Source organism: Pterocles gutturalis, unplaced genomic scaffold (assembly GCF_000699245.1).
Source record: "Pterocles gutturalis isolate BGI_N339 unplaced genomic scaffold, ASM69924v1 scaffold15910, whole genome shotgun sequence".
NCBI classification, from domain to species: domain Eukaryota; kingdom Metazoa; phylum Chordata; class Aves; order Pterocliformes; family Pteroclidae; genus Pterocles; species Pterocles gutturalis.
Window position 1 is genome coordinate 22,669 of NW_010141085.1, and position 18,473 is coordinate 41,141.

At 44.6% G+C, this 18,473-nt stretch overlaps 1 protein-coding gene across 1 annotated transcript in view; it reads left to right on the forward strand.

Annotated features, from left to right (window-relative positions):
* Positions 1–17,811, forward strand: part of RAD18 (RAD18 E3 ubiquitin protein ligase) — a 40,433-nt gene extending 22,622 nt beyond the window's left edge. Inside the window, exons 10-12 of the mRNA XM_010083913.1 lie at positions 2,695–2,851; positions 14,809–14,871; positions 17,712–17,811. Of these exons, the coding sequence (XP_010082215.1) occupies positions 2,695–2,851; positions 14,809–14,871; positions 17,712–17,811 (320 nt within the window). The remainder of the gene's footprint in view (positions 1–2,694; positions 2,852–14,808; positions 14,872–17,711) is intronic.
* The last annotated feature ends 662 nt before the right edge of the window (positions 17,812–18,473 follow it).

The following is an 18,473-nucleotide window of genomic DNA, read 5'->3' on the forward strand; positions in this document are numbered from 1 at the left end:
GACTGTTTATACAGTATGTTGCTTCTCTTTTTTTAACTCGCTTCATTTTGTGTGTGTCTCCTCCAACACCGTGAGAGGTGGGAATGCACAACTGCAGCTGCTCAGCTCTGAGTTAGGCACAACACTGGGCATATGCTTGTTATCCTCGCTAACATCAACGAAATACCCACGTGTGCTTTTAACTTGTTCCCCTCGGCTTGGTCAGGCTCGTTGTCATGTGTCACTGGTTGCTGTGGCACTGTACGTGTGACTCAGAAGAGCATTCTGGAACCTAATGTAGCTTGTGAGTTATAATTTATTCAAGATACTGAATTTTGGAGAGAATTCCATTGACCAGAGTTGGATGCGCTGTTGTCTGTATCCTTGGGAAGATAAGGCAGTTCAGTTTGCATCAGCGCTCACAAATCCCAGCTCTTCCTCAGCTGAGTGGAATCAATCTCCAGCTATCTTCTGTGCTGTCTCCTCTGGCAGAGCTCTCCAGAATAAAAAGAAATGAAAATACCAGTATAATAGCATGAATTTTATCCTTATCATTGCATGCAGACCTTGATGCAATGCATAATCCTTTTAGGTGAAGGGTAAAAATTAAGGAATCTCAAGGATAAAGTTTATCTTGTTTGACATAGTTTACAGTGGTATTCCTCCTCTATAGCAGAGACACAAGCAATGGGTTATTTGATAATGGGATCACAGGCTTGGAAATATTAATTTCTAGCTCTGCTCCGTGGAGCGATCGGCTACTGTACGTTGCTGGGTTTCTGTCCTCTGGGTAAGCTTTTTCTCTGGGCACTGAACAGCAGACTTTGAGAAGCTGAAGTAAAACCATGTCGTTTTTCCAAAAGAGTGCTCAGGTAGAAAATAACTTCTGTCAGGTGTGTCAGCCCGTATCGTGGTGACTTGAGTACACGATACCACCTTGTCTGGTTCTGACCGACCTGCAAAATATTCATTATGCTTTTTGTGCACTGAGCGCTCAATAATTTTGGAAATTTCAGTTTCCAGTTTTATGCGAAACCTGGTTGACTGTTTGTGTACCATTTAAAAAAAAAACAAAAAAAACCAAAAAGATGATTTGCAGGTGGAGGCACAAAGGCCTAAAGCCCGTTTCCTCAGTGTTCTTTATTAACAATTACCCTTTTATTAAACTGGAAGTTATAATAAGTGAAAGGAAGAAAACCATCAATGTCTGATGACTCGCCGTTCGAATGCATGACTGCCGAGAAGAGCAAAGGCTTTGTGTGCACTGCTTACCCACTTTATTTGGATCCTCATGGAAATAGTGGAATCGTACAAATTAAAACATCCCATTTTTTCTTTTTAAAGCCCTTTATATCTGCCCTTGCCCTCTGCTGCAATATTGATTGATGTAACTTAAACCTCTCAGAAAATCTCACTCTGGATATGATGTTTTAATCTTCCCTTCCTGATTTATGTTGCCTTGTTTTGCATCTTTAAACTTAAAATGTTGGATTTCAGTCTTTCTATTTTATAACTTTTGAACACAGGTTTTTGTTTTGCCCAAGGGGAAGCACCATAAGAGTTGGATATTTGTGTTACACCTCTTCTGGGTTGCATTATTGCATGTTATTGGTCTTTGCTATTTTTAACCTGTTAATTTCAGAGTTACTTTTCATTAGCTGGACAACTGACTCACCGTAATCTGACGGTTGTTTTCAACAGACAAAAATGTGCTCCTGCTATTTAATTATGCATTTTAGCGGAAGGGAAAGGGCAAACTGTAGCTGAATTCAAAGGGTGTATCGCTCTTCCAGGCTCTAATTATAGTTCTGTTTGGCCATTTCTGTCAAAACCATTTCTGGAGGGGTAGAAAAGTCAAAGTGGTTTGAGCAGGAATATAGCTCAGTTCCTGGGGGTGGACAGAACACGTCTGGGCACGGCCATGACAAAGATCGTTAATGAGACGAGTCTCTGTATGGTTCCAGTGTCCTGTGCAACTTTCCAGTTAAATAACTCACTTGAAAATATTTGTGGGTATGGCATAAGAGTGGTTTATCTTTACACACCATACTTTCTAGTCTATTTCCTTCTCTTTAGAGAAATGGAAGGTATCTTTTCAGAGAACTGTTCATCTTTTTATAGATAAAAACGTTTGACACAAAAATAATGGAATGGTTTTACAATTTGTGTTTGAGATGTGTTGCCTAGAAATGATTTTTCCTATTGGAAATGTAAATTATCTAGATTGACATTGTCTTAGATGTATAAGGAAATAAATCACAATGCTTCTCTTATTGAAACAAGCCTGTTAACTTGATCTGTAAAACGTGAGAGCTATCAAGCTGTCTCATGCAGTGGATGAAGTGACTTGGTAGCAAGAAGCAGAGAAGAGCTAGTGTTTGCTGATTTCTGAAATAAAGCTTCATCTCATGAAATGTGACAAATATCCCTGCCCTTTATTTCTCTCCTTGTTTGTATTTGACACTCATAACAACGAAATGTTCCTGTTTCAGTCTCTGGTTCTTAGAGGGTGGGGTTTTTTTGACTACACAGGAAAAGAAATAAAACCTTTGAAACGGTGAGAGTTTCAGGAAGAAAATATGTGGGAATGGGGTGTTAGTATTTAAATATTTTAAAACTTGGATTATTCTTCAAATCTATCTCCAAGCTGCAAAAATTTAAACAATGGTATTTTGCTTTGTCATTCTTGCTAATTTCTACGTTTCTTCTTGGTAGAACAAAGGGAAGAGCATCACACAACTGTCGTCCCCGGAAAAGCCCAGATACTCAAACCAGAACCTCCCGAGAGCAAGAGAAGTGAACCTCATTCCTCAGAGGAAAGCCAGAGATCCATTTCTCCTGCATTTTCACTCTCATCGGGATCAACAAGCAGGTCAGTGAAGAGGAGTCTCTTCTCCCTGGTTTGTACTAGATTAGCCCGAACATGGAAAAACTTTGCCAGAAACCTCGAGCAATGTCTATGTCCTGCTTCACAGGAGGGGTTCCTAAGCTGTGGTTACTGATCATTCTTCTCTGTGTTTCTGGCTCTTGTGTTGCTCGAGGGATGGAGCTGGAATGCATTTAGAATTCACTGAATAGTTTTGTAATGACTTGATAGAGGAATGATAGTGTAAATGTTCCTTCTGATACAGAAATCGTGAGTGGAATGTCTGTGGAACCAGGAGAGTGTTTGGTGTTTCTCTTCCACTGCATCATCTTCCCTTCTGTTTGAGCTTTTACTTAGAGAATTCCACAAATTGGTATAGCCTAAGGCTTTTAATAGTTCTTTACGTTGAGGGTTGCTGTAAGAAATAGAGTTTAAGTGACCCAGTATTTGCTGTCAGTGGTAGAATGCCACTGAGCCTTGAAGTCCTGACGGCCATTCACTTTTCTTTCTTCTTGCATTTAGTTTTGCTTCCTGAAACTGCCTTACTGGGTTTCAGAAAATGAAGGATCAAGGAAAGCTGTATAAATAATGTAAGATTTTATGCTTTTGATAGCTCAGTGATAATTTTATTGGAGACTCAGCTGTTATTGCTGGTAAGATCTGCCTAGTTTTTGAGGGTAGCGTTTGTCTCTGTTTACGATATTTACTTCATAGATCATAACTTGCTATCTACTTCATCAATCATCAAAGAGAATGACAATGAATACTTCAATAAACATCCTTTTGCAATACTGGCTGCTGCGGACCCGGTTTCTGGAGGAAAGGGGAAGAAGTCATTGAAAACAAATACCAAATAATTGGTTTTTGATACGTGTCTAAAAGTAAGAAAGCTAATCTTGATAATAATCTTGCTATCTTGTTGATAACAGAAGTGAGAGGAGAAGGCACCCTTCGCAGGTCTGCATTACTGGGAAGAAGAAGGTTCCGATGTTTAGAAGTGGGAGATAATCAGGGGAAGTAGCTGAAGGTCAACAGCTGAGCTAGGAGTAACATTTCTTAGTTTCCCACCCACTACACCCATAGTATGTGCCTCTTCCTCCTTGTTCTGCAAATACTAAGAGTGATATAGTACTTGGCTCCATCATCGTTTATTAAAAGAACAATTTAGTTGTTGAAAAGTTTAACAGAAACAATTTTTTCTGAATACATTTTGCTTCACAAAGAGTTTTTAAAAGTCAGCATGGGGATTAAAGATGTTGCCTCTCACAGAGGCAGATATTAAACGGTAGATTAAAGCCCAGGAAGACATAGGAAAGAGGAGATCAACTCGGGGAAGCAGAGGGCATTGAATGTTAAATGTCTTTGTTTTATATGGTTGGGTTTTGCTGCCGTTTCCATTCCTTGAACTAAATGGGAGCGTGTAGTGAATATTTGTCTGTAAACAGCAATATGCTGGCTGGGCAGATTGCTTATATGGAGGCAGAAGGGGTCTTTGTTGCTGTGTCAGAGTGTCATTACATTCCAGTTTGGCTTCAAACTTGTGTTATACCCCACTAAAGATGTTCCCCTCCCGTGGGCCTTTCCCCTCTTTACTGTGTGTGTTTTTCTGCCTGCGTTGTTGCTGTAAGATTGATAACGGTAGCATATCATTTATTTGCTGTTTAATGTGTATCAAACCCATTAAGATTACTGATGTCCTAGCTTTATCTCACTTTCCCAGGATGTCAGGCACGTGATGATAGGTTTTCCTTCCCTGTGATGCAGGTAACTGTTGCCTCGGTAATTTCTTCCCTTTTAAAAGAGGGTCCAGTGCCCTGGACTCTTGAAGACACTTGCACATTGTAATACCCGATATTCGAGTAACTTATTTTCAGGTCTGTGGTCTTCAGAGCAGATCCGCAGATGTTGGTAGGACGCACTGAATGGCGGAGGCTAGGCGACCCTCTGGAGATGGCCCAGCCCTGCGCAGGGACTTGTCCTCTCAGGTGTGCGTATCGCCAGGGATGGAGGCTCCATAGGGAGACCTCAGTATCTCCAGGGATGGAGACCCCATACCCACTCTGGGCAACCTGCCACGGCGTTTGACTGCCCCCATAGTACCAAAAGCTTTTTATGATGTTTTGAGGGAATTTCCTGTGTTTTGGTCTGTGCTGTTGTCTCTTGTTCTCTCGCAGGATGCTGCTGAGAATAGACTGTCATCTTTGCTCCCTCCCGTCGGGTATTGCTGCACTTTGATAAGATTCCCCTGAGCCTTCTCTTCCAAAACAGTCCCAGCTTTCTCAGCCTCTCCTCTTAAATCTTAGAAGAGTTAAGGGCTTCAGAATTAACTGTGTGAAGCAGCACGCTGAGCGGTGAGTTGTCAGGACCGAGCAGTGGACACCACACGTCACAGCATCTTTGTGTCCCGCCCTTGGCAGCGTGCAGTGCCTGGCTGTGCAGGGTTGCCTTGCAATCCCCAGGCAGAGTCTTTCTTGTTTCCAGCACTGAAGCCCTTTGAGAAACGGAGCAAGAATGAAGCCCTGGCGGAGGAGAAGCACCCTGAAAGGCTCTTGCGGTGTTCTGGGTTGTGACCGCCTCTCCTTCTCGAAGGTGCTCTGCTCAGGACCTGTAATGAAAGGTGAAATGAGCCAGGGAAAATGACTCTGCGGCGCTCACTTAAAGAAACTGGCCCTGTGGCTTTGTTCCACAGGCTGGTTTTATGTGCCTGGAGTCTGCGCTTTCCAGTCTGCAGCTTGGGCCGTGGCTGTTCCGCTGCTGACGGGCAGCAGGAGCCTGCCGTTCGGCGTGGGCAGGATCCCCGGCAGAAGCTCTCCCCCAGGGCTAACGCGAGGCCAGCTCTTGCAGATCCACAGGAGATGCCGCGTTTGACAGGTGCGCGGATGATGGATGGAGCTGCTTCGTCCTCACTGTGCCCGCTGGTGTGGTTGCCCTAGAGCTCTGATTGTTATTTTTTTTAGTTCCACAAAATAAATGCCTTCAGCTTGGCTCTTCATCCAGAATTTGAATGAGGTGTTCCTGTTCTTCCCTATTTTACTTTGGGGTTTTTTTTAAATTGCAAATTAACCTTTGGGCATTAAGGACCTTGGAAAATTTGGAATTTTAATCTTACAGAGTGAGTTCTTGGGAGATAGAAATCATCCAAAGTATCATTAAACCTCTGTTTCACTGCCAGTTTGGTGCGTGAATGATATTATGAGTGATTCACCCCATGGCCTTTGATGCGGAAGTTACATTTGTATTCTTTACCTTTTTCTGTCTGCAGGCTTTTGTATACAAAAATATATATATCAACTTAAAATCTGGATGAAAATCTGTCTAAGAGACTGTAAGAAGTTTGCTAACGGATATTAGCATGTGGCAGTTCCTAATGATCTGAATGTGCCCGCATGAAGCCAGTTGGCAGGTTTTGCTGGAAAGTGTTTGTTTGTGTTATGTCTCACTCAAGGCAGAGTTGTTTGTTCCTCCTTCTTACGCATTCACTCTCTCCAAATGAAATATTTCCGTAGGCTGCTTGAATCAAGCACACAATCTCTCAGTTGCACAGACCAGTGGGTGTGCATCACAGATATTTGGACCTTCTTTTAAAACAATCATGCTTAATAGCTCCCTGTGGCTTACTCTGACATCCAGCTCCTGTGGAACAGGAACAGAATTACTAGTCTGCACTGAATTGTGTTTCCAGAATCATTCTGGGATTTTCTCTTTGTTTTCCTGCTTCGTGCCTATCCCCAGGTTTGTGTGTGTGGTGTGGTTTGGTTTTTTTAAGTTAAGTACAGGGCAGTTTGCTCAACCTTAAAAACTAGCTGCTGCACTGGATGAGAAGTTCAGCAAAGCGGTGGGTGTTTGGTTTTTTGTTTGGTTGGTTTGGTTGTTTGTTGTTTCCCATGATGTTACTGTGGCTTTATATGTGGTTTTATACTCTGACAAAGAGGTGAAAACAGCAGTAAGGCAGTGAAAGCTTAGCTGAACTGACACCCAGTGCCTTGTGATGCGTGGAAGCCCCTTTCGCCTGGGCGCAGGGTGTTCCCCTTGCCAGACCGCCCCTTTCTGAAGAACTTCCCAGTGAGTTTCTCTGTGTTTTCTGGGAAAAAAACCAAAGGATACAGGGATCATCCCCCCTGCAAATACCAGTGTGGTGGAACGCTCATGAAAAAGAGGTAAATGTGCTTTTCATCTTTCCTGTTTCTGTTCCCGACAGCTGCTCTGTAAAACCAGCAGGTCTGATGTCCCAGGGCAGTACCCGGGTCTTTCCTTGGCCCTTGGAGACCTGCAGGGTTCTGCTGTGTCCACAGACCAGCTCTGGGCTGCAGACCTCTGGGTGGTAGCCGCGGCTCACGCTCCCAGTACACTGCTTACACACTGCTGGTGTGAGCAAAACGGACCTGAATTGTGGCAAGATTTCCAGGGGCTGTAAAAAGCAGGTGTAGGCATATAAACCGCATGAAAGAGCGATGCATTGTGTCCCTCTCTGGTTACCATAGGGTTACTGTTTTGTTAAGTGTAGTGAAATAAATATAGCACAAATCAAAAAGAGCAATTTAGATTTGGAGGGTTTAGGTAGCATTGTGCTATTGTACCAAGTAATGATTTTCTGAGGCTCGCATTTTATTTCTGATAATAAGAGGATATCCTTTGACAAGGGTAAATGGTTTTCACATTGAAATGTCAAAACTTGAAATATGTTTGGAAGTCGAAATCTGCATGCTGTGTTTTTATGAAGAGAGCACTTCTAAATGGAGGGCTGATGTTATAATGGATTAAAAGAAATTTAGGGCTTTTGAGCAGCGTATAGAATATAACAAAACAATCTTGAAGTCAGAGAGGTGAAAGGTTTGCTCTGAAAAGGATGCTGCAAGTAAATGGATGATTCTTGTGTTTTTTCCTTCACCAGAGCTGCCTTTTGTCAATCTGATATCAGTATTTGCTAAGGGAGGAGTCGGTCAGTTTTAGAAATTTGTACATTATACAGTAATCACTGATGTACTGATATTATTCAAAAGTTTATACTTTAATTGAGAAAATTAAAATTTTACACCTGCTGGGAGAAAGATACAGGCCATGCATGGAGGTTATAGCTTTGTCCCAAACATGTTGAGTTTTTTCATAAATTGATGATCCCACCAAGAGAGAAAAATGTGTGTGACAGATAATCACCAGGACAAAGCCATGACTTTTAAAGGGTAGTTTTTCAAAGCTATGAAGTCATACATAAAGCTTTCATAGAACTTTAGTGCTCCATACAAATAGTCCCACTGCGTTCTTTCACTTGCTGGGACTGACGCCAAAGTTTATGCAACTACTGAAACAATAGAAAAACAGAAAAGAAAGTAGGTGGGACAATGATAATGTTAATGAACTATGTAGAGGAACTATTCAATTAAAAGTATTTTATATAATGGGGATAATATTCATTTTTTTAAACAAATGGTTTCTCTTTAAAACCTCATGGTAGAAGAAAATGTCAGATCTTGATGATGAGAGGCAAGGACTTGCAGCCGTAGGCAGTACATACTGCTGGTCATATCTGAGGTATGAAGGTGTACACTGGAAGACTCTGGATTTTGAAATCCCGGTGGAGAAGTGCTGTATCCGCAGCTCGTATAAATCTCCCTGCTGCTGGAATGCACGGAGTGACTGCAGCGCCTGCCAGCTGAGATGCGTGCCCAAACGTGAATTCAGGCTTCATCTGCAATGAGTGGGGCTTTCTGGTGTTAAGTTTAGGAGCTATTGATCAGGATCTAAGATCGGGATTTAGCTGGTCAGTTATCCTTGGATTTATGTGCTCTGCCGAATTTGGGCTTTGGTTCCTCGGGTGAAGAGGAGGTGGAGACAGGGAGCTGTGCTCTGGGTACCCTGGAGTTCGCTGGATGGCAGCAATCCTCTGCAAACCTCTCCGCAGACACCAGTTTGTCATCGAGACCGCTGGCAGGACGGAACGGCTGAAAAAGCTGTGTAAGCTCTTCCTGGCAGTTGCTTCAGTCCGAGTTTGAAGGAAGCGTTGTCCTGATCCCGAGGCTGGCCATCACTGTCACATGAGAACAGTGTATGAAAATGCATTGGTCGGGGGATTAACTGCCTTTTTCAGTTCTTTATCGCACTCTTGGCTTCATAAATCTTGAATTACTTTGGCTCAGAGATGAAATATATTGCAGTGTTAGATAGGAGCGTTTGGTCTGACTTCTGGCCTCAAATGGGGGTTCGTTGTGGAAGGATGATGACACTTCTCTGCTATGTTGTTGATTCATACCTTTCTCCCAAAAACTGAGCTGTAACGAATGGCTGAGAATGGAGGTGTGATGGACAGAGTCCCGGAGAAGCCACTTCAAACAGGAACAGCTGACAGCCTCAGAGGTGTGCGGGGGACAGTGGTTACACGTGGCGTGGATCCAGAAGGACGTCAGTCCCTAATCTAGAGCCGTGGGGTCTGTCCCTCTGTGAACCCTGAGAACTGGAGTGTTCTCTGGCGCTTCAGCCTGCACGGTCTCCCAGCTGCTGCCAGGCTCCTAAGGAAAGGAGTCAAGCTACATCCAGCAGATCTTTTCCTTTTCTGAAGGCAGAACCTCAAGGACATGCTCTTGAGCTGCAGAGGAGGCCGCTGAAAACCAAGCGAGCCTGGACAGAGTCAAGACAAACCATGGGACAGGGGAACCCAGCTGAGGGTTAGCACAGGCGAGAGCCTCCGGGGAGTCCTGGCGCAGTCCAGGGCTGGCAAACCTGCCATCACCCAAAGCTGGGAAGATGAAGCCGTGCTGTGGTGCCGGGGGTGCGTGGGCTGAAGGGGGGCACTGGGAAGCCCAAGAAGACTTTGTGCTGAACAGTGGATCTTGGGCGTCACACGGGACTCCGGCAGCAAGCTCCTAGGACTTTTTGCAGGCAAGCCCAGGTGGAAGAAAGACTGCACGGTGGAGAGAACTGTTTTCCTCACTCCTTGTGGTGGGGCATTCACCTTCAAATGACATTGGTAAAACGAGACAGGCTGTAGCTCATTTCTTGTGCCAGCGTGGAGGAAAAAAATGTGCAGTGCACGTGCCAGAGCCAAGTACATCATCGGTCTGTCTTGCTGTGTGTTAACGGACACTGGCTGTTCACCGTGAAGCCAAGAAGGAACTTAATCTGCCTTAAAATAAACAAATTCAAAGAGACACTTGCTCCTTTCATTTTTAGAACCAGACACGTTATTCGCACTTACGTCAGCTTTTTTCTCTCTGTTTTGAGGTGGTGTGTTTATTAAAAAAAAGAAAAGGAGGGGTGGGGGGTGGAGGTCAAATCCAAATGATGGTCAGGAAAGGAACAGTTTACTCTTGGTTGATGTCTGTAAGTGCTCAGAAGAAACTAATCCTGCAGAAAAGTGAGAGATGGGGCGTTGCACGAGCCGCTGGAGCCGTGCTTGGTTCAACCTGGAGCCGTCAGCCCAGGAGATGGAACCTCCCGTCCCCTTGGCTGCCAGCCTGTGCCAGCCCGAGCCGTTCAGGTTCAGGACTTTAATGGTTTGGTTACAAAAATTTGCTCACCCGGAGCTGATATGTAAAATCTCAGGATAGAATAATGGCCTTTATGAAAGAAAAAGACAGAAAACCTCTTGTGGGAAATTGCCTTGGATTGGGAGTCTGAGTAAAGGCTGAAGATGGGGTTTGGTCTGGCCCCGGTATAGGCACCTGTCTGGGGGTATTGAAAAGGCAGAAAATACTGAGGAAATGAACAAAACTCTTCTAAATTCTGTGATCTCTTTGGGCCCCCAGGGCTAAAATTTACAGAAACAACATACACAATGAGATAGCTGTTTCTTTTTTATTTAAGGCATTTTCTTCAGTTCAAGTGAATTCGTTCAATGGTGAGAGGAGCTTAGGAGGTTTCTTTAGGGGAAGAAAAAGAATTATTTTAAAATATGAGTTCTGTTGGTGGTCAAAATTTCTTTTGCTTAGTTGAAAATGGTTTTTGATAATTTTCAACTGTCTGGCATATTTAAGGAGGTTTGGTTTTTTTCCCCTGCATGTGGAAAAAAGGTTGATAATTACTTCAACTCCAAATCAAACAATTCTCAGTCTTTGTAAAAAAAAAAAAAAAATAATAAAATTGATATTTAAGAGAGACTAGATGCAGAGAACAATTTCATTGAGTGACTGGCTTGGAACAACGGATTGTTTTAAGAAATTCTGAAACAAAGGAGTTTTTAGCTACAGCTGGAAAGCTTATAACCTGCAGCTTGGGTTTGTACAGTCACGTACATAAATCCTCGTTTCTCAGTGCAATTACAGCATAAGAGTTGATGTGGTTCGCCAGGGGCTCTGATTACTCTGGAGCTGATCGCCCGTTCGCGTCTGCCCGTATGGGCTGCGGTGGTAACTCACTCTAGGACATCTTGTGCTCAGTTTTACAACAATTTGGTAGGCATAAGCTATGAATTACGCATGTAAATTAAGAGCTTGCATTATTGTTCTGCCTGTTAGCCAAATTTTTTCACTTTTATTGTTTTGCTTGTGACAAACACAGTTGATGATAAACGATAATAACGTTACATTTTTCAAGGCAAGGCAGTACGTCATGTTCAGGCACCAAACCTGTTCTTTTTCTGTTTGAGGGGACTGGAAGCACACAAATAGCCCCTTGTCCTCCCCACTCCCTTTTTTAAAAAACTGTAACTGGAACATGGGGGTAAGATTTAGAATTATGATAATAACTTATTGCTTGGCATCCAGTTTGTGTACTGAAAAGGAGTTTTTGATGGACTTATAATTTTAAGAGTAAAAAAAAAAAATGCTGGACTTCCAAACTTTCCCCATCCACCATTGCTTTTATGGTGTGTTTTGCCATGTTTTTCATTTGAACATTTCATAATAGATCTGGTGCTGAAATAAGAAATTTAACCGTTTGCCTGGGCCCAGGCGATGAGAAGAGGCGAGCTGGGAAGCGAGGAGCACAGCGGGCTGTAGCGGACCCAGCAGACCGTGGCGTTACCCAGATGTTGCCCTGTTTAGCTCATGCTTTGAGGAGCGATCGGGAAGATACAGCGACTTTCTTCCTTCCATGGACTGTGTCCAGGGCTTCCTCGCCTCCACCCCAGCGCTCGTGCGGGGCTTGGGCTGTGCCTGCTCCCCTTCAGTTACTGCCGGCAGTGGGACTGATAGTTGGCACAGGGATAAAACACAGGTGACTTTGTTTCCATATTAAAACTACTCTGTTGGGTAACATTTGTAATTCGACAGATTTATTCATCAGTTCATGAAAGGTTCTGAGGAACCATTGAATAGTTTCTGAAATTGCAGAACTTGTAAATCCATTTTGTTTCACGGTAATTTTCTCCATATGGCACCGGTGCTTTGTGTATATTTTTGGTATCTCTTTTCATTTTATGACTAAATGTGCTTGTGTTAAAGGTTTCTCTGTTCTGGCGCTGTTCTTCTCCCCTGAAATGCTGTTGGTTCTATAGTTATCGCCACAGTAACATCTGATTTATCTCATTTCAGAGGGGAGAACAGGCAACAGGAGGAGACAAAATGGGAATGGATGAAAAAAAATCCCACCACCTTACATAAGTTGCATGCCACTTATTAATTTATTTCAGAAAAGCTAAAAAAAAAAATGTTTGCAAGTGATTCCCGGTCTTCCCGTGTGTCCTGGGAGCTGGTGCTTTCTGCCGCATTGCCCTGCGGATGTGGAGGTTGCCGAGGCTGGATCCCAGCTCCGTTTAGAGCCCGTCCAGGTGGCAGAAGCGATGCTCTGTGTCCCTGCTGCGAGGACACGCTGGCTGATGTCTCTGGGAGAGATCCAGGCTGAGGAGGGGCACTGGGGTTAAGCCATGGGCAGGGGGAACCCGCAGTGCGGGCTGTGCTGGGGCTGGCCGGGGCACCGGGAGCCACCGACAGCGTGTGCGTGGTCGGGAGAGCCCAGGGTGACAGGGGAGGAACGGGTGGCTGAGCAGGGGCAGCCCAGCAATGCGCCCCTCTGCTGCCTGCCTGAACTAGATGCTGTGTCCCGAGGGCTCTCCGGGAATGATCGGGGTGTGCCCAGATCATTCCTGTGCACCATGAACCGTGTCAGCTGCCTGATGACATTATTCAGGTTTAAATTCCTTCTCCTGTTTGAATTATCTCCTCTGTAGTGATGCAATATGTTGTGATATTAAGTGTTTTGGTGAACTCCTCAAAAATCTGTGACCACATAATGAGCCAAGCTGTTAGACTCGATGTGGGAGTTGTGTATGAAGCGGTTCGTGCTTTTTAATTTGTGACTCTCCAACAGAGATAACGCGAAGACGGTCAGCTGTAGTTCTTGGTGAGCAGTGCTGTTTACTGTATGTTTACATGAAGTCTTCATCCAGCAAAAAACGATCCTGAGCTAGAAAAAGCCAGCAGCAGAGTGGGTACCTGTGCTGGGCGTCCTGGGGCTGGGACGGGCAGGGAGCTGCTTCCAGCCTCCTTTGTCCCAGGGACCGCAGATGGGGCTGCCCCTTTGAAAAGTGCCCGGTCAATCGCTGCGTGGGTCGTCTGTACAAAGACAACCTCTCTGGTGTGAGACATGTTGTTTGTTAGAACTTCTTTTTGGCAGAAATACCATTTGTAAACCCCAGCGCTTGTCCATATTATCAGACTCTGCTGTACTGGAATTTGTCTTGTGAGAATGAGGATTTTTGGGCTGTTTTCCTTAATATGTGTTTTGAACAAACATAAATGCACTGATATCTGTGTGTTTTTACAGTTTACATCTGGTGACATCTAACAAGCAGGGATTGATTTTGTTGTAAAACCTTTAAAGCCAATCCAAGAGAACTGGTATCCAACCCAACCGCTGCCCACGGTTTACAGTAAAATCTCCCAACTGTTTGTGTCACAGTTTGCTATCGAATTTCTGCAATAATGTACAGACTGTTGGAGCTGCCAGGCGTCTTTTTCAGATAGTTTCCAGAAAACAATGTTTTCCAACTTGCTGGTTGGTTTCTGCAAGCCTGTGATTTGGCCTGTGCTTGAGAACTTTGCAGTAGGTTCATATCACAGAGCCTGAACGCGCAATAGAAGTTGTTTATCAATAGCTGACAATTTTATTTATCAATAGATTGACAATTTATTGCCATAAAACTCATGATGTAGGGTGGTTGTTCTTATTTATTTGTAGTTCATCATAAGTCCTTTACGTTGAAGCTCCTCAGCTGTCCAGCACCGGTCCTGAGTTTGACCTGATGTGTCCCCTGTTGCAAGTATATAAATACTGACTTAAAGTAGTTTATTTTCCTTGTCCTGTTAGAATGTAAAATTATGTGTGAAGATGAAAAATGGAATAATCTTTTCAAGCAGGTTAAGAAAGAAGCTGTGACACGTCTGGCTTATTCAATCCTCGTTCACCTCAGTGCCTTTTCCTCGGAAGGTGGGTTTGACAAGGAAAACCTGCTTCAGGCAGCTCAACATGATCCACCTCCGCTCGTGTGCTGAGTAACCGCGGGGTCTGGCAAAGCCCACGTTGCTTGGTGCTTACCTGGCGGTGCTGGCAGCCTGGACGTTTGTCACTACCCGTTTCAATGGGACGAATTTTTCTTGGATGTTGATTAATTTTTTGTTGTTGTTGTGGTCACAATGTAAGTTTCCACTTAAGCCTTGAGGTTTTTTTTGTAAGCACCGTTACTCTTTGGAATGTTGTACTACACCCACTGAAGCATCTTGCAAATCCTCTCCAGAGAAGTTGTCAGTGTCCGTGAGTACAGAGCTATGGGAGCTACCGACACGCAGACGTGAACAGAGGGAATGGTCGTATATGTTAAATAATGAAAATGAGACCAGAAATAACTCGGAAAATTAGGTGATGCAGAGCCAGAACTTGCTGGACTGTGCTCTTGGTTGGAATTACTTCTCGGTGCCAGCGCTGTGCGGAGAGGTTTGTCTCATCTACGGATTCCACTGCCTTTGCTAAGTGGAGCCCTACTTTGCTGTTGATGTTGCTAAAATAATTTCCATCTGTTTTATTTTCCCCTTCAGCTCCAGTTCAGACATTTTGAGAGATCTGCAAGAACCTGAGACGTGTTCCGCGTCCTCTGACAAGTGAGTAGACTGGTGGAGTCTGCCAAAGGAGTGCAGTCTGCCCTTGCGCTGGGAACTGGCCTGCTCTGGGATCTCTCTTTGAATGTCGCATCCGCTGTGGTCGGGGATGGTAGGGGCGTGATGAGAACCGTACTGCATTGAATTCTCTTAGTCTACTTTTTAAAGAGTATGACACTATTTTCTCTATTAACCATTATATAAATATATGTGGCCAGTAGATTGTGACAGCTCTTAAAATTCACGATTAATGACAGAAGTAACTTGAAACTCTCTTAAAGTGTGTTTAGATCATCTAATGGATTTTAAGGAGCTTTCCCAGAAGCACTGATAAGGCGTTGATTGCAGTGGTGTCAGAGGTTGATGTTGAGTATGCCACTGGAAAAACAGCAGGTAATCGTCAAGCCCTTCTTGTAGAGAGAGGCGTGGCTTTGGGAAGGTGAGCGGTGCTTCCTGGAAGGACCCTTGGTTTCACTCCTAAATACAGTTGCAGCTTTTCTGGAGAGCTTTTAATGAAATTCCAAAAATGATCCCTGGTGGATAGATTTCCTGTGTGAGTTTGTTGTGTGGAGGAAATATTAAAAAAAAAAGGGGGACAAGGGGACAAAAGGGGCAATCGGGCATTAGTTGTGCACAGTTGCAATCCAAGATCCCTGCCTACCCCAAGGTGTATCCTGGTGTTGGGAGAAGCAAGCTCACTTCATCCCTAAGGGAAGCAGGGAGCTCGAAATGTCACTGCAGCACATTGGTACCTGGCTTGGGGTGGGGTAGATGGCTGTGTAGTGTGGAGTCAGCATCTTCTTGTCCCCAGACAAGCAAACCTCGTCATTACAAAACGCACCGTAAGGTGTGGGAAGGGATGTGACTTGCCAAGCACTAACATTTGCACATTTCTCTAGAAGGTCAAGTACATTTGTTTTGCGTATTTAATATTGATGGCGCTGTGCCATGCGACCAGTGGCTCACGGTCTGGGAGTACCACAATGTTCTTATCCTAATTAAAATAAACGTAAACCAAACCAAGTGCCACCGAGTACCTTCCTCTGCTGGGAGACGCTCAGACCTTCTGAAACGCCTCGCAGTGCTGTGCAGGGCTTGGAAGACCCCGAATATTGCCCTAATTCTTAAAAAGAAAGCTCTGGGATATGGAAAGCATATGAGATCAGAACACGTTCATTTCTGTCCTGGTTCACTGTGTCTTTTCAGCTGTGCAGTGGAGAGGCGTTTTTTACACCTGCTTTTAAAATATTCCACTGTATGACAGTTTGGAGTTAAATACTCCTTCCCTCTTCTGTAGTTATTAAAATAGACCACTTCACTTTTCTTTGGGCAAAGAACACACCTAACCCGATCCAAATCATCGTTAGCTCCTGGAGAGTGTCCAAGCAGCGGTCCCGCAGCAGCACGATGCTGGGTGTCAGCCAGGTGCATTTAGGGAGACGCTCGACCTGTGGCAGTGACTCGCTGCTTTCAGAAGAGCGCGTTTCCTGCAGCCCTGCCTGGCTCCGCGGTTGCAGCCTGTTAGGCATCTCAGCCGAGTCTTTTTTTCTGTAATCTCTGCCTCCTGTTCCTGGAGTTGAATAGCTATGCTTGAATCGTTGCCTGTTTTTCCTGATGAACCACACTTATTTGTTAGTCCATGCTGTTGGCAACTGGATTTTTCTTGGCAGACAAGTGGTTTTATCATGATGTTCAGAAACAGAGTAAGGTTTGAATCCTTCAAATATAAATTCAGTTCCTGATCCTGAACAAGCATCTTTGTGCTCCTGGGAGCAGCCACCCATCTGAACGGCTCTGTTGGCTTCGGTGCGGTGCTGGCACACAGGATTAGGCAAACGCTGGAGACTTTGCAGGTTCGTGGCTTGATAAGCAATTAGCATTACACTGACACGGACCCTGCGCTCGGAAATTGCCTTGTTACACAAAACGCAGGAGCTCCGTGTCCATCGTGGTGCTGAGCTGAGCTCTGCCATACGAGCTGTTCCTGGTAATCTCTTTAGGAGAGATCTTGCAGCACTCAACAGAGACACGGACTCTGGCGTTTGAGTGTTCCGTTGTTATTTTCAGTTGTGAATTCCCAGCTTAAGCCAAGTGAATAGTCCATGCAGGATGGATTCATCCCAGCAAATGGTAAAAGAGTGCGTTTTAAGGAATGTTTAATTAGTGGTAGCTATTCATGGATGGGCAATATCTTTCATGTCAACAGTATGTGGAATTTTGAGCTCCAAGGCTGAATGATGGAAATTAGCGGCTTAATTTAAATGTGGCTAGTTTAACCTTTTTTTTTTTGTTGTTAAAATTAACTCTATGACTAAAAAGAAAACACTTCTTTGATTTTTCCAGTGGAAAATTCTTTGTCCATAAATGAGAAGAGCAAGTCTGTTCAAAGATGGGAGTCCCACGCGCTTTCCTTCTTGGGAAACTGTGACCAAACCCACCGTCCCTGTCCTCGGTGGCTCTGCCGCTGAGGATGACTGTTTGAAGTCAACCTTCTCTGATATAATGTCATCGTGGCTTCATCAGCACCAAGGGCTCTGCTCATTTACGGGCAAGGAATTGGAAAGGTGGCTGCTGCTCCTTCTGCTCCAGGCTGGTCCCTGGTGCTGGGGGAAGAGGCACCGCGGCCCGTCCCTGCAGGCTGGGGGTGACCGGGATGGTTTGTGGGTGCTGTTGTCTTTGAACACGACGACAGAGCAGTGTTCCTCGTCACCATCAGCAGTAACGCACACATCTGTGCATGCCCGCACGCTGCTTACCGCGCTTCAATGCAGCCTTCGGTGGCTGCTGTGTTTAGAGCATCTTCCAAACCATCTTTTCCCTTTTCTTTTTTTTTTTTTCAGCAGCAATTTTCTGGATCTGAGAGTTCACAAAAGAAAGTCACGTTGGCCCCCAGTGCCAGAGAATGATCAACTGCTTCCCAAGAAGAAGCGGAAGAAGAGCTAGGGCTGCAGCAGCGTGAGGATGGAAACTCTGCAAAAGGCTTTGCGCTGAGAAATACTTCTTCGTTTTTGCAGCGTTCAGTGTATCTGGGTACTTAATAAAATGCTGAATTTCCACATAACCGTCATTCAGACTGCCTTAAAATAACCCCGCTGCTGCGCTGATGTGTTTTGCTTTCAGCACTCTGGGCCATTTAACTTTAAGATCAGGCGTAAAGTGCCAGAGTCGTGCTGGAGCCTCGAGTGGAGTTTTTTGCCGCGTGGCAGCGTCACCCCTGAGGGATGTGGGTCTGTGTGGCCGCTGATCCTGCTCCCGTCCCACAGCAGCTGGCTCTGTCCCCCCGGCAGCAGCCGTCGCGGGACAGTGTTTTGCTTGGGGTCGGGCAGAGGCTGATGCTCCGGTTACCTGGCTCAGCGGCGTGGGGGGATCCGAGGGACGGGGCGGAGTTCTGTTCTACAGAAAGGTGCTTTTTTAGAATACGTCTGTGTAAACTTACTCGTTAGGACGTCATTATTGCAGTTTAAAGTAATTAAATTTGAAAAAAATGGGAATGTCATTGTACGTGAAGTATTCTAGCTTTAAAATAAATACTGACATTAAAAGGTCTTAACTTTCTTAGAAGATGGTGGAGTTTTGTAATAAAATAAAGCAATACAAGAAAATGA